Raw genomic sequence first — 16,709 nt, 5'->3', positions numbered from 1 at the left:
CTAATTAAACTTGTACTAAAAATATGAGGGCATATCTGATATTTTCCATAAATTTTACTCCACAAAAACAGTTTGAGTTTGATTCAAGTCATTGGATTGCAAGCTGTAGATTGGGCCGAATTTTGAAGCCCTAATTTTTTAAGCCCAGGCCCAGAATGGACGTATCCGACAAGAAACACTCTCCCCGTCTCTCTGTAAACTACATCGGCGCTCGAGCTGCCCGATATACAAAAATACAAAATTCATTCAAAATTATTTTTCAATCGATCTTTCCTTTTCCCCCATTGGTGCCTTAACCAAGTCGAAGCCGGAAGAATATAAAGATTATCCACAAAAAACAGGAGAGTATAAGAGGCGAGAGCTTTGGTTATGGTGGTGAAGATCAAGGAGGAAAAAACTTTTTTATTGCTCTAACTTTTTTATATATATAAAGTATGACTGGGATTGCGATTGTGTTGGATCTGCTTCGGAAAAACCCAAGCTTCAGTGGCCAGACCCTCCACTCTTATGGCGTCTTCTCAGCTAAACTCGCCGCATCTGCTGCCGCAGCTTCTATTGGTGCAACCACTCCTTTTGCTTATAGGGCCTTTCTCGGGTAAATATTTCACTGTTCCGTACATATGTCCATATCTAACATAGATAATCTACTTGTATTAGTATTGCGTTATTTGTTTTAAGTATGCCTTGAATCCAAGCTCCTGACAAACATAAAGTTGAGTATTTTTTCTGTTTGCATACGGATACATGCAATTTGGGATAGTCATGTTCATACGAACTAGTCGTTCTTACTTCTTAGTGTGATATGTCATACTATATTTTGTGAACCAAATTATAGATTAGTGTGTGATATCCGGATCAAAGGAAGCAACTATATTGCCAAAGTTCTGCCCTACTGCATCCATTGCCCTAGGGTGTACACTTGCCTTGTGACTCCAGCCTAGAAAGGACCACAAGGAGTTAAACTAGTCTAGGTTGCTCATAATTAACTGGCTCAAATCAAGAAGGCCAATAGGCCGCCCCCGGTGGCAGTCGAACTTGTAACTTTGTGGTTACCAAGTCAACATCCTGACCAACTTTGCTGGGGTTGCCACGCCAAAGTTCTACCCTTGTTTAGAGTATTGCTGGTTAAAATGTGGTTTTGCTCATGTCATGCATTGATTAGATTTTATAATTTCAATAAATTGTAACTTAATTGACTGGAATCCCCTTTAGCAAGTAAGGTTTATAGGCATGTTTGATCCTCTTCCCCATTGTCCTTTTTGTTTTTTGGTTGAACTAGTCTATAAAATATTGATACCTGATGGTCTGATACAGTAACACTGGGACAAGAGTTGCACTTTGCGATGCTGGCACTGGATTCACCGATGATTACATATCTAGCTTAAAAAGTGATTCAACAGTTAACCTAGAAGCATACAGTTCCAAAGTATACTTCATTGAGCAAAAACCATTGCTTTCGGCATTTTATTGGAGAAATTTTGCCCTTACATCCTTGAGGTCTCTCCTATTATTTTACTTGCCTCTTCTGGAGCCCCATGCAAAGATGGAGGATGATGATGAGGACGATGAAGACTTTCTACAAGACTCTCAGGAAGAGCAGCGTGTTGATTTGATTACTCCTTTAAAGAAGTCGGCTAAACAAATTTGTCGTGAGGTAACCTTTCCCAAGTGCAATGTGATATTGTAAATTAATTGAGTTGTGTGGGATTTAAAGGTCATTATCAATACCAGTACAACCATAGATGCATGAGAACTAAGTCAACTAACAATATCATGCATGCCTGCTCAAGATTTATGTCTTTTATGCCAAACAATATTATTTCAAATATGTTATCCTTTTTTCGATTTCTGTCTTTATTGTTGAAGAAAACAGCTTTGCTTGAGGCTGTTAACTTTTAACAAGTAAATCACGCATTCTTGGAGCATTCTAAGTCTAACAATTGTGATGAAGATAACCCTCATCTTCTTACACCAAAAATTAGTTTACTGATATATTAGACTATAAACATGTCTATAATGTTCTCTTTAATGCTTTATTGGTAAAAAATCAGTTTGATAAGGACCATTATTGTGTACATGTTACACAGGCTTATTTCCATGGTAAAGTTACTCATTTTGATTGAGAAATCTTTAATTGTATGATATTCTTTTACTAAGTGTTGAAAATAATCATGCATTAAAAATGTAAGACTCTTCTTATTTCTAGGAGCCTTTTTGTTCTTTATAGGTATTTGGGTGATTCTTATCCTATGAATTCTAGGCTCTTGTAATCTTGATATCAAGTCAATATCACTATATCAGTCTTCTATATCCCTTGTTTTAGTCTGTCATATGATTCTTATTTCTTCTTCTACTTGTGTCGCTTGTTCAAGACATATAAGCTTCTTCTTATGGCTTTACCTACAGGTGTTGGCAAAGGCTCTTTGCCACCATCCAGATCTTTTAACTCATTTCTTAACAGAATATCAAAACCAAATCTTAGTCTAGTTTGTTGGGCATAGTTTTGATTTTGCTGGGCTTCTCTGTAGAGGGGTGTTGAGTCCCACACTGCCCAACTATCCAACCTGGTGCAGTTTATAAGCCTGTTAGCACTCACCATCTTACAAGCTAGTTCATGAGGTTGTACTATGCTTTTGACATGGTATCAAAGCGACTTTCCTACGGTTTGTTTCCAGTAAGATTTTCAAGCAAGGTTACTGACTTACTGCTCTTGTGACAGTACCCAAACAATGAACAGTAACTCAACTACTGTTCATTTTTCTGGTTTTATTTTCAGATTTACAGTTTCAACCAGTTTGATATGTGTGTTCTGTCTTTTCTAGAGCTTTCCCATTTACTGACTTTTAGCGGTGTATTTCATAAACCAATATGTTCAATGCCCTACCACTTCATAAGACATTCTAAAGCTTCAAGAGGGTGAGTGTGGGAATTATTGCCCGTATTCTACACAGAATTTCAAATTTCCTCTGGACAAGTGTGGGAATTATTGCCCGTATTCTACACACATAGTTTCTTTGTGAAATGATGGTCCGTCCTAAGACGGATCAAAGAAGAGTGGGGAACCTCTCGCTGGTTTTTGGAAAAGACTTCTTTGGTGCAAAATTGGGTCTTGGTTCTTTCTTCTCCAGGCTATTATTGCTTTTTGGCACTTTTCTAATAACCAGATCTCTGTGAAGAAGATCATGCTGTTCATCTTCTTTTGTGGGTTGCTATTGTAAACCACTTTTTCCAATTCCAGTTTCAGTTTCCAAGATGCAGCTTATTATGTATTTTACAGTGGTGTTTTGAGGCTTGAAAGCCAGTATTTGTTACATTGTCATGGACTTGTGGATCAGATTTTCAGTTCATATTCCAGTATTGAGTAGAAGTTTGCTTAAGATCTTTTTCAGTGTTCCCTATGCATGATCAGTATACTGCATATGATCCAACTTGGGGTAGTGTTGAAAATAAATGTGTTAAATGTAAATTCTAGTTAGACCTCTTGGGTATCTCATGGTCTATAAGTTCTAGGCTCTTGTATTCTTTCTGTCAAGTCATTATCAGCCTATCTGATCTCTTATTCTATTACTGTTTCTTGCTTAACAATTTTGCCTCACCAGCCAGTGGCAGCTATTTGCCACCCACTAGACATTTCAACTTATTACAGAGTATTTCACAACATAAAAGGAACCAGGAAAAGTTGAAAAGCTCCAGTGTACATTTTAGCAGACAAAATTAATTAGTTATTGAAAGTATTAGCTATCATGTCTGAACTTTAAATGCTACCATTACCTTACTTTTTGCCTTCAATTATTATGTACACAAACTGACTACACGAGATATCTTATTTATGGAATGTTTACCTTATAAATTTCATGTCATTTGATGATGTGTTGATTCCTTTGCTGACAACCTGCCATGTCACTCCACTCATTTTAGAAAGCTTTTTGCTTACTTAATGTGAACTTAATTCTTTATGCCTTATTTCCAAGCTTCTTTCATTGCATTAATCTTGTCTCAGACTTCTATATAGCGACTTGAGTTTTCAATTATGCTTTGAAACTCCCTGACTTTTATTTTGATCTAAACTTAAATTTGAGAGTCAATTGAGCGACCAACTAACTTCTTGTCATGTATCATGACTTAGACCACAGTTGTAACTACTAGACGTGTGTTGGAAAGACTTGCTGTCCATTATGTCTCGCAGCGCATGGCATGGAAACTCCTCAAAGGTACCTTTAACTGTTTTTTGTTAGTGCTCTATCTTCATCTATTAACATGTGATCAACAATATATGCAGATGTTCCCAGGTCAGCTGTTCGCAAGGCTGGAAGAGGAATGCCAACTTTGGTCTACATATACAGTGTTACCAGAACAACTTTCAGAGGTGATTTTCTTTTTGGGGTAGTATTTCTTGTTCCTCTGTTTCACATGTACTTAAACATCATTTCTTTCTCTATATTCCACTGTTTGAGAAGGTCATTGCCTTGGAGTCCTGGCATCTTGGATTGTCCAAGTTGGGATAGATATATGCCGACTCTTTAGATCAAAGGATGACAGCGAAGAAAAAGTTATGCTGCTTGGAAAGAAGGTTTACATTGCTACTGTTAGGTGTGGTGCATCTCTTGTTTTCGCGTCAATCGGGGCCGGAATAGGAGCTTCATTCCTTCGCCCTTCAACCGGCCAGTGGATAGGTGAGTTTGCGAAAAACCCGCCTTATGTTAATTCAAACTGTTCTTATAATATACACTTATTGCCATTCTGAACTTTCAGGATGTGCAATCGGGGATGTGGCTGGACCCGTCATTGTTTCAATGTGCTTCGAGAAAGTTCTTCATCTCGAACTTTAATCATTGAAGTAAGAGATTCAAGACATGATTGACCAAGTTTTTAAGTCCAATTGTGCTAGACTTGTGCTTAAAACTGCACCTTTCCATCAATGAATCTACTCGCAATTTTTCACTGTGATAATAAGGCTTGTTATGGATATATAGAACATTTTTTCCTTGAACATTCATACTAGGTTTCCACAAAATGTCTAATAGATTTCCCATTTTAGATGCTTTGATGACAGTATTCTCTTGCTATACCTATGTTCTTGATAAGATCAGGGACAAAAGCTCACATGGATTAAATATACGAATCACTGTCTTTCTATGCTCTATATTAAGCTGATTTTACAAGAATGAATAGTGGAAGAAACTTTATTACAGACCCAAATACAAGCAGGTTGTGGTAAAGCTCAGGTGTCCCAGATCATGACAATTGCAATGACTCCAATGCCCAGGAGAACAGCCATGAACTTGAAATGAGGCTTATCGACACCGACCGTCTTCTGGGGCTTGTAACCCTTGGAGAGCAGATGGTTAATCGAAACATAAATGAAAACCCCACAGGCAATGCCCATGGAGATGGCGTAAATCCAGTCTGCCACTGCACCTTGAGTTGTGGCGTCGATTATGATCCCGATGGCGACGCCCACTGGGCTGGAGATGGCGAACGCGAACGAGTAAGCTACGCAGGATAAGAGCGGGCGATTTGGGATCATTCTGAGCAGTGCTATCCCCATTGCTATAGCTGCAAATATTTTGTGCAAACAGACTGTCCAAAGCGCCTTCCATGCATCCGCTTTGGTGTCTGCTACTCCAATGGCGATCCCTTCGAAGACTGAATGGAAACACAGCGCGAATATCAGAAGCAAACTGTCACCCAGTGAAGATGCGTGCAAGAAATGGCTTTCGTTGCCATCACAGCCCTGGTAAAACATTGGAGCTTAAGATTAGTCTAATGTAAGCGAGAAATAAGGAACGTAAACTGGAAACAGTATAAAAGTTATAGATATTTTGGACTTGACAATTTAACCCAGATATAAGATTTGATTATTCTTATAATTACAAAATCCATAATTTATATTATGTATCATTCTATTAATTTAATCTTATCTGTCCTCATTTCATCATCTTCTCACTTATCTCTACAGCTCTACTCACTTAATTGACTTTCTCACTATATTACTTACTCATTTTATTGTCACTCTTACTATCAATTGTCTTGATTTTTATTTTTAAAACATCAATATTAATAATTATTCTAGTTCAACCCTACCATCAACTCACCAAGTATTCGATTCTCACTCTAATTTAGATTCCCGTGTTACAACCAAACAAACCCTTAATGTATCTATAAAAAAAAAACAAAAAGAAAAAGAAAACAAAAACAAAAAAGTTCATTTGAGAACATCCATCACCTGTGATTGTGGATGGGTGGTCCCAATTCCATTGAAATTTCTACCCTCGGTGTTCCCTACAAGTTACAACATATGGGTAAATTAACACTTAAAAGAGAAGATAAGTAGTGGTAAATTGACAGAAAGAGAGAAAATTGAACCTTGGAGCTCAAGATCGGCGGCGGGTTTATCAGATACATTAATTTGCTTGCTATAAACATAGGAAATCACACAATCGGCAAACATGGTGAGAAGATATCCCGCACTGGCGAGCATGAACGCAAATGGGTACTCTTTATCACTCAGCTCCTCAAAAGTCTCATTCGCGTCGCTCAAGAAATGCATCAGAGCCGTCCCCAGAAACACGCCGCCGGCGAACTGCGTTCCCAGCACCAAGAACCCCTCGTTCCACTTCAAAAAATAAGGGGAAATCCCTCCCGCAAAAGTCCCCACGAACACGATAATCAGGCACCATATCTTCACCAAAATCAACGGCCGAGATCTCAGGTCAGGCTTCTCGGATTCGCCGCCGGAGTCGGCATCGTCGTCGTCGTGGCCGCCGTGAGCGGCGGCGGAGACGACGAGGAAGAGGAGGAAAGCGACGAAGAGAAGAAAGCGAGGCATTATTGGGGAATTTTCAGCATTTTATGAAAAGATTCTAAATTTATTTTATTTTTATGAAAAAAGAAGTTTGTTTGGTAATGAAATATAAATCATTGTGTAGTACAGACGAATGAAGGAAGAAGGTGGCGATGCGGTGAAAGTACGTACTACAACTTGTGGAAAAGTCTTAACGTCCATTGACCGTTAGTCCGTCAACGATATTTGATTATTATCTTTTCTTTTTGTCTTTTAAATAAATTTTTTGTTAATATTCCAAACTATTATTATTTTATTACAAAAATGTAATGTCACAATGATGCAATGAAAGAGTAGTTGACAACAATAAATACCTATTATAGGAATGTCAATCAGGTCAACTCATTTAGTTTCGGATTAGTTCTATCGGGCGGTTAAACTTACCTTTTTTTTTTTGTCTTATTTTAAATTCTTTAACTACTCTAAAACTTCGAGCTGTTAGGTTATTGGACAATCTGATCTAAAAAAAAATATTTTTAAATTATCATTCTAAATATTTTATTTTAATAAACCATCACATTTATGTTAATAAACATAAACTTCAACAACATAATTCAATTCAAGAAACATAATGCAATGATGAAAAATTAATTCAGATTTCAAAGTCTCTAACATCCAAACACAAAGACCATAAGTCCACAATTCACCTACGCCAAATTCACAATCAATACTAAAGTTTAAAATGGCAAAAGATCAAACGTAAAGCAACAATATTTCTATATTTTTTCAAATTAAAATAAGAGTATAAAAATTATAATATGGAGTTGTCAAATAAAAAAAGTAAATGTCATTTGTAGCAATTCAACGATTAAATATAGAAATTAAGTATATAAAATAAATAAATAAATTATTAGTTTATGAAACAATTAAACATAATTAAAAGCTAATTACTAAACACTTAAAGCTAAATATTTAATTTTAAAACAAAAAAAGCTAAATATTTAAATATTTAAACCATATCCAAATAAATCTAATTAAATAATTAAACATTTAATGGATTCTAATTAGAATTATTTGTTGAAGTGCTAAATTGTTAAGTTGAAGAATGATTGAATAGAGATTTGAGTAGTGGTCAATTCAAGTTCTTTTTATTTTCTTCGTCGGGCTAATCAGGCCAAATTGACAACTCGATTAGCTCGCTCAATTTCTTAGCAGGTTATTATTCTTTTTACTCTTAACCCTACACTTTTTTGAATCAGACCAACACATCAATTTCGAGCTACGTTTTCGAAATTAAATTTTATGAATAAAATAATAATTGTTACAGAAATATCAAACTCGAATTTTATAAATAGAATTCTTAATTTATACAACTCGAATAGGAAAATAAATATATACAAGAAAGAGAAAGAGGACAAAGGTTGATTCCGACAATTCTTGCACTCCTTAACAACGTGGGACTATGAAAGGGGACACTGGACAACGACAAGCTCCAACATCTTCCAATACAGAAAATGATAAATATACTTTCGATCTACTAAAAATAATTAAATTAAAAATTTTTACAATTGTTTTTTTAATGTATATTCTATTTTATAAATTTTTACTATCTCCATATATTCTATTGTGTAATATTCACAAGGCTACGACATATTGTGTTAAACAATTTTTTTTTTCTCGAAAAAATGTGTTCATTAAATTAAGATTTTATTTTTATCCATTTTCTTTTTCATTTTTATATAATATCGAGTATAACCGAACTTGATGCAACTCCAACTGAGTTGGTAACGACAAGTTTTCAAGTTTGATTCCCATGAAAAATGCCTATTAGTTTAAACCGAAAGGAACATTTTGTGTAGTTACCAGTAGACTAAACATGAACCTGTTTTTAGTCAATCAAGTAACTCAAATTACCATTTTTTTTAAAAAAAAATCAAAGATGACTGCATTAATTCAAGTCCGAAATAAGAGTGTTACAAATGATAGAAGGAGGGTTCGTGAACCACTCCGAGCTGAAGAGGCATATAAATAATTTACCACATCTACATACAACTAAAATCACTCTCTAAATAATTGTTAGAAATAGAATAATAAATCACTCCAATCATATTATTTTAACCATCTTAACTATAATTCTCGCATAAAGACAAAGATTACTAGTTCCCCATAGATTAATTTTTTTGTTCTTAAATTTAATTTAATTTAAATAAGTAAAAATAAATTTGTTAATATATATAAAAACTACGGAGTATCATTTATGCTAATAAATAAATGAAAAATGTAAATGTATTAAAATTAGTATATTAAATTGTGTCTCATTCTACGTACCGTGACTAAAATTAAAGTTGGTCCAATGCTTTAACTTCACATCACAGTATGGCCGTTCTCACTCATCCCCCACACAAACAAAACCCCAACCCTCCGGACGATAGTTGGGTCCACTGGACCCCACTCCATTATTATAACACGCTTATTCTAGGACTAAGTCAAATATGGCAAATTTTTCGTAAATATAAATATAAGGTATATTTTTTAATATACTAAAAGTATATTATTGTGTATTGAAAGTATGTTATTTTTGATGTGTCAGATCAGAAGGGCCTAAGAGGCACAAATACTGAAGGTATATTATTTGATATTTGATAGTATAGAAAATAATACTCCCTTCGTCCCATTTTATGTGTCTGGTTCGGTTAACGAGACTTGACTGAAGTTAGTTTTAATCCAATTTTTCATAATATTAAGTTTAGTATTAATATACAAAATTTATATATTTAGAAACTACTATACACTAAAAGTTCTATTAAACACAAAAAATTAAATTTAAAAATAAGTAAAAAAATACTAAAGAAAATAAACAAAAAACGAAAAGTTGGTTTGACTAATGAATAGTAAGTATGACAGATAAAATAGGACAAAGGAAGTATATTTTTAGTATTTTTTTTGAGTACTACTGACTCTGTTACAATGTAGTATCTGTTCATAATGTATTTTTCATAAATACAAGGTACATTTCAATATACTAAAAATACATTATTTAATAATATACAAAATAATATATTTTTAGTATTTAAGTAATGTTATTTCAAATAATGTAAATACATAGAATGTACAAACAAACTGTCATTACAACTAATTATATACATCTTATTAAAACCATACATTTATTGAATTTACATAAGCAAAGTTTATCGGGTATACACCTTCAAATAGTAATTGAGATTTTCTCGTCACAAAAAAAAAAAAATTTTAATTAAATTTGGACTCCTTCATGATACTAATTAATACACTTACTACCTCCACATTAAATCCGGAGCTTCTCCCATAGTCCCATATATATCATTAGGTTTAACTAAACCATCAATCAATTATCGGTTTGAATTTGTTACTAAAAACAATTGTGATGTTAAGTTGTATGTGCATGTCTATAAGAGCCAATAAGAGTTGTATATATGGAAAAAAAAAAAAACTAACGATTTTAAAGTCATTGGAGAAAATAAAATGCAATGTCATTTTTATAAATAAAATGCAATGCCATTTTTATAAATAACTTGAATTTTAAAGTGTAATTATTAGTACTATAGAATCCAATTCAACTTTTAATTCTATAGAATGCAATTAAGCAAAACTACATAGTGCATGCACATGTTGATAAATCGCGAAAACTAAACCAAAGTAAACTACAAATACTAAACTTAGCTTCTTAGCAGTAAAAAGTGAATATTTAAACCAAGCTAAAAAAAAAAAAAGTGAAATCATAAATTCTAATAAAGCTCTATTTGGCAATAGCTGAAAAAACTAGTATCTAATAATCTAATTAATTAAAATTAAAATATTTAGTAAAATTAATTATTGAATTAGCTAATAAGTGTAATAAGACATTTTTTTAGTACTATTGACTCTGTTACAATATACTATCTGTTCATAGCTACTTTCTCAACCAAATGAAGCACAAAGAGCCAATATCACGTCCATTGAGGCTCAAACCTACCCCCTCTCATGTAGGGGTGCAACCGGATGCCACTAGACCACAAGGTCTTTGGCATAACTGTAATAAGATATAAAATGATAAACTAAGATATTACGGAGTATGATTTTGATTAATGATGGGTAAATAGTGTCATTTTTGTAAATTAATAAAGATAAAAAAAAAATTTAAAAAGCCAATAGCTTATTTTAAACTCCCTAAGGGAGTTTTATCAAACAGAACCTTTAAGTAAACCCTAACTTCTTTTTTTTTTTTGAATACTAATGACTCTGTTACAATGTAGTATCTGTTCATAGCTAGTTTCTCAACCTACTGAAGCACAAAGAGTCCCCGCTCCCATCATTCATGTGGGAGTGTAAACCGGGACACCGGGTGCCACTAGACCACAAGGTCTGTAATGAGCTTTTACGTTACGTTGGGTGCAATTAATGATATTGTGAGTTCACTTTATACTATTGCTAAGTATACTTTATATTATTGTTAGGTACACTTTATATTCTTGTTAGGTATGTACACTTTATATTGTGATTCACGGAATTTTGGATTATCCCAGGTGATAGGATTACCTTCATGAAGGTAATGTGAGATTTTGGGAATGTAAGATTACCTTATGTGTTTGGTTTGGATTGTGGAATATAATATGTTTGGTTAAGGGTTATATTTTAGGTTACATGGATCAATTTACTATAATGATATATATATATATATATATATATATATATATATATATATATATATATATATATTCACGTGTGATACGTGTATTTATTTATTTATATGTATGAATGTATTGATACTTAATATTAAAAAAACAAATATATAAATATACACATGTGTATATTTGATTATATAAACATATATTTATATTATATATGTTATTGCGTTGTTGTTGTTGTTGTTGTTGTTGTTGTTGTTGTTGTTGTTGTTGTTGTTGTTGTTGTTATTATTATTATTATTATAATTATATAAGGATTAGTTAACAAGGGCAAAATTGGAATAATTCAAGGTAATCTAAGATTACCTAAAAAAACGGAGGTAATCACATTACCTTGAAACATTACCGCCAAATCAGCTTTGAGGTAATATAACATTACCAGGTAATCTCATAACTTGAACCAAACAAGATAATATAACATTACCAGACTCAGATTACCTAGGTAGTCTAAGATGACCTGAACCAAACGGCCCCTAAGGGTATATTTGCTTGGGAATATAAGATTCCCATGTTTGATTATGTAATTTTCTCAAGGAATGTAACATAACCTCCAAATGAAGTTTTTAGCTATTGGAAGGGAATGTAAGATGCATCCTAATTTCTTAGGTAATCTCATATTCCATTATCTTATTATTAATATTGGACTTTTGGCATTTTAATCAATTTATCTTATTTCCGTTATTTTATTTGTATATACTTCAGTTTTAAACCAAACACAATTATCTAACGTTCCCAGTAATCTAACATTTCGTAAGGTAATCTAACATTCTGTGAACCAAACGCCCCCTAAAGGTAAAACATACCTATTGAACTCTAGTGAACTTCTAAACCAACTTATTAAAAAAAAGGAATAAGGATCAAATAGGCCACCGAACTACACACGAAACTGCAATTAGGCCATTGAACTCAAAAACAATGCAATTGGGTCCCTGAACTACACAAATTCATGCAAATTAACCCAAAGTGACTTGTTGACTTGATCTTCCGGTTACCAACTTTAAAAAATAATATTTTAAAATAATTTTGAATAAAATAATTAATTAAAATTAAATTTAAAATAAAAAATTTAAAAAAGACCTAATTGACTTGTTCCTGTTTTTTTTTTTAATTTTAATTTTAATTAATTAATTAATTTAAAATTATTTTAAAATATTATTTTTAAAGTTGGTAACCCGAAGATCAAGTCAACAAGTCACTTTGGGTTAATTTGCATGAATTTGTGTAGTTTAGGGACCGAATTGCATTGTTTTTGAGTTCGATGGCCTAATTGCAATTTCGTGTGTAGTTCGGTGGCCTATTTGACCCTTATTCTTTTAAAAAAAAAAAACACTAATTAAACTCTGATCTAAAGCAAACCATAAACTCTCAAAGGTGAACCATTTTACGTATTGCACTTATTATGCATATCACATGATGATCACTATGGTATTTCCAATTGCACCCCATAATGTTGGTACTTGCATTTACATTTTGAGTTATTTAATTAGGAAATACCTTTTTTGTCATTTCTCCTTACTTTAAAGTCCTTATATTTTCAAATCCACAGTTCTGATTGGTTATTGATAGAGAATATACCTCGATTATACGACCCTAAGAACTTTATACGTATGTCGGTATACAGGTACGTGTATAAGCCTATAAAAAGGTCTTAACCCTTCAAGTGAGGGGACTTTTAGCTTTTTGGTCCCCTCTCTACTTCTCTCTAGGGGGCTCGCTACAATATTCAATAAGGCTCTGGATTCTCTCTACATTATTGCAGGGCTATGAATAAAAGAGCTTTATGAGTTAAATTCTTGCAAACTATTTCTATATTGTTACATCTATTAGGATACATACAAAGCATATAGAACAATTTAAATTAGTTCTATCAATAATAATTATAATTAGATTTTTTATCATTTTCCCATATTTATTTTAGTAATAATATAATTACATAAGTCATATTACATATTGGTATTTTTAAAATAATTGTAGACAAACAAGTCATATAGTATTCAATTAATTGAGTAATACTTTTGCACTAATCTTATAATCAAATAAATGTACACATTCAATATTAGAATTTTTATAATTTTATATTTACTTTTATTATATAAATATAAAAAAAAAAAACAAAATTGATCCATGCATCGCACGAGTAATTGGACAATTATTTGCGCTAATTCAAGCAAGAAAAACATAAAAACATAATCGATCCAACCAATTTCATTAATTTCGTGCAACGCACGTGCGAAAATACTAGTAAGTATATATATACCACATGTTATTTTATGTTTTATCAATAATTTTAGGAGCAAGGACTTTGTAGTCCAGTGGCATCAAACCCTTCCCTTTATAAGGGAGGTGGTGGCTTCGAGCTTCTAATTTTAGGATGTTTCTTTTCATATAAAATATTATAAACCATTATATATGAATACTATTAAATATTTTACAAAGTCAAATCCTTTATATTGTATTAAACAAATAGGAGCCACAAAATGGTCCTTATGAGTTGTTGAAAAAGAACTTCAACCCATAAAATGATCTTACAAATTACATCAATCATATTACATATCAATTTTTTTAAAATAAATACAATCATTTTAGTCATAAAATATTGATACTTTTGCATTAATCTTATAATCAAATTAATATACACTTTCAAATATTATAATTATTTATAGATTCACCTGTAAGTTTATTATTTAAATATATAATATAAAAAAAATAATCCGTGCATCGCACGAGTAATTTAATAGTTAACATAAATCAATTTAAAAAAATGGAGTATTGTCTTACACTCTTGTGTATATATAGATCAGAGTAATGAAATGATATAGTACAAACATTTACAAAAAATAGTACATTGGACTAGCTTCTGTGCCTCTAAGAGTAAATGCGAGTACACTTAGACCACCTTTAAACGGACTGAAAAAGACCCACCAAAAATAGGACAAACATTTACATTAATAACTTGATATTCTTTCCATATTGATGAGATCATCATATACTTTTCTCTGGGATTATACACCTATATATACACAGGATTACCAGGCAGCTTTCAAGCTTGAATCAATGGAGCCGGTAGCACATGCGGTATGTATACAATATTGGATCTAACGAGAGCTTAAGATTATGAATATCTTAGTAAATGTGATCTATTTAATGCTTATTATAATCTATATATATAATATATGATGCTGTTTAATTTGTAGGGTTGTATTTTGAAAGTGGACGTGCAATGCGATTCATGCAAGTTAAACGTCCTGGAAGTTCTGAGTTCCATAAATGGTAAAATTGCTTTAATTTTGGATGAATTAATGTTAAAGAGCTTCTTTAAATCGAATTATTTGAAGAAATCGAATATTTAATTGTATGATTATGGGGTGAAGGTGTATATTCAGTTAGCATCGACGCTGAGGAAGGAGTTGCTAGGGTTTCAGGGGAAGTGGATCCGAACAGACTCTTGACTGCTCTGGCAAGGTCCGGCAGACACGCAGAGGTGAAGACTGTGAATCTCAGGCATCCATTGTTGAATCGTGGCTATGGAGCTTCGTCATACGAAAATGGCTACGGCTATGGTGCCATCGACGATCCGTATATGTACGCCGGCAGAAGAGGGTTGCCGGAGTATTCCATGTGCGGCGGCGGCGGCGGCTATGAGGCGCAGTACCACGGCAATGTTAATTATCCGATAAGGGGATACGGTGGGCATGCGGCGGCGGCGGCGGCCGCTAATCCGTTTTACGACGTTTCTAGTTATCAGCGTTATGCGGCCCAAGCTATGGCGTCACCCTTTCGATATGGGTATGTCATATCTATCCCTTTTATTTATTATACTCAATAATTATCCTCCAAAAAATTTAAGGGTAATTTTTAATTTAAATTATTACATTTTCTGAAATCACATTATTGTTAGGTCGAACTAAATAAAAGCCTATAACATTCTTTTTAAATCACGTGATGTATACCAAATATCTCCTTAACCCCTATTATATACTGTATTACTGTATAGATATGTACCATTTTGTTTAATTAAAATACTATAAAGAAGGGTATAATTGTTAGAAAGAAACGTGTGCAACTCTAGACATGATACGGCATAGTAGGGTAATTATTATTATTATTATTATTATTATTATTATTATTATTATTATTATTATTATTGTGTGCATATAATTGTATTATTTGATGAATTCTCAAGGTAATATTAGTGAATTTTTATGATGTGTAGGCATTACAACTATTGCTAAGAGGCTTCAGTGGTGATCGCTTATAACGTCATAGCTATCCGCGGAATTTTGCAACATTTTGTTTTATTTAGACAATCGTCATTTTCCTTTTAAAATTACCTTCCTTGTATTATATTAAAGTTTTAAACTGAAAACTATTTGAATTGATTTTAATGTGAAAATATGACATGATGACTCTTTTATTTAAGTACAGCGTTTTTATTATTTTATGTGAAAATTTTATTTACTAAGTAAAATCACCTAATTAAAATTGATTCGTATGTACTTTATTATTATTAAGTTAAATTAAGTTGGTTTTGTTATACATACATCTATATATGAAATTTGAATCAAACAGGAAGTTGTTGCCTTGAAGAGAATTAATAACTGATAGAGTTATATACGGAAGGTATAAATAAGATACTATTTATTAATATTCAAACGGGTAGAAGTCGGTATACCCTACTGAAATCGGTCTAGGTGACAGTGGGTCTGAGGTTTCTGGTGACTATTATGTAAGTAAAACAGCCAAAAATTTCTCCACTAGCATTAAATGCGCCTTTTATACCTGTCCTTGGGGCCGGCTTACGCGTGTCAGTCATGCACCGGCCCCTTCTGCGGCCCATCGGGTGAAGGCCAAGTGTGAACCCCGAACAGGTCGAGACTTAGGCGAATGAGATTCGGTCCAAGGTCAGGACGACTGACTAAGGGCACCCAGAAGGTCGGGAATACAGAAAGTGTTCGTTACAGAGATGCAGATTGAGCTGGATGTTCTTGAGATAAGAGATTAATATCAGGATATTAAGTTTTATTTTGAAGTAATCTAATTTTTTGGGAAATTAAGAAACAAGATGTGGTTGCAAGATCAAGCGCAGAGCAGAATACTGAGCGATGAGACTAGAAACTTGTGAGCTAATTTGGATATGCTGCACATATGATTGTCCTAATAATAACAAAGATAGTATTATCTTTCAACAAACAATGACAATAATAATAAATCTAACCCTCAAA

At 32.9% G+C, this 16,709-nt stretch overlaps 3 protein-coding genes across 3 annotated transcripts; 2 read left to right on the top strand and 1 right to left on the bottom strand.

Annotated features, from left to right (window-relative positions):
• The first annotated feature begins 216 nt into the window (after positions 1 to 216).
• LOC116009977 lies at positions 217 to 5,040 on the top strand. Its single transcript, XM_031249205.1, has 6 exons — positions 217 to 595; positions 1,315 to 1,654; positions 4,127 to 4,211; positions 4,280 to 4,366; positions 4,458 to 4,673; positions 4,753 to 5,040. The coding sequence occupies exons 1-6, from the start codon at positions 435 to 437 to the stop codon at positions 4,827 to 4,829; spliced, it is 966 nt and encodes a 321-aa protein (XP_031105065.1). The 5' UTR covers positions 217 to 434; the 3' UTR covers positions 4,830 to 5,040.
• A 46-nt stretch (positions 5,041 to 5,086) lies between these two features.
• On the bottom strand, positions 5,087 to 6,891 carry LOC116009976 (zinc transporter 11-like). Its single transcript, XM_031249204.1, has 3 exons — positions 6,367 to 6,891; positions 6,227 to 6,282; positions 5,087 to 5,734 (listed from the first exon to the last, which is right to left on the bottom strand). Exons 1-3 carry the CDS (start codon positions 6,827 to 6,829, stop codon positions 5,222 to 5,224), a joined length of 1,032 nt encoding a protein of 343 aa, XP_031105064.1. The 5' UTR covers positions 6,830 to 6,891; the 3' UTR covers positions 5,087 to 5,221.
• Positions 6,892 to 14,541: 7,650 nt separating this feature from the next.
• On the top strand, positions 14,542 to 15,882 carry LOC116010745 (heavy metal-associated isoprenylated plant protein 32-like). The gene is made up of 4 exons (XM_031250259.1): positions 14,542 to 14,562; positions 14,682 to 14,757; positions 14,859 to 15,273; positions 15,701 to 15,882. The coding sequence occupies exons 1-4, from the start codon at positions 14,542 to 14,544 to the stop codon at positions 15,717 to 15,719; spliced, it is 531 nt and encodes a 176-aa protein (XP_031106119.1). The 3' UTR covers positions 15,720 to 15,882.
• Positions 15,883 to 16,709: the final 827 nt, after the last annotated feature.

The sequence above is a fragment of the Ipomoea triloba genome, chromosome 2, assembly GCF_003576645.1.
Source record: "Ipomoea triloba cultivar NCNSP0323 chromosome 2, ASM357664v1".
Classification (NCBI taxonomy): domain Eukaryota; kingdom Viridiplantae; phylum Streptophyta; class Magnoliopsida; order Solanales; family Convolvulaceae; genus Ipomoea; species Ipomoea triloba.
Note: the sequence above shows the minus strand (reverse complement) of the source record. Positions and strands in the feature narration are given on the sequence as shown.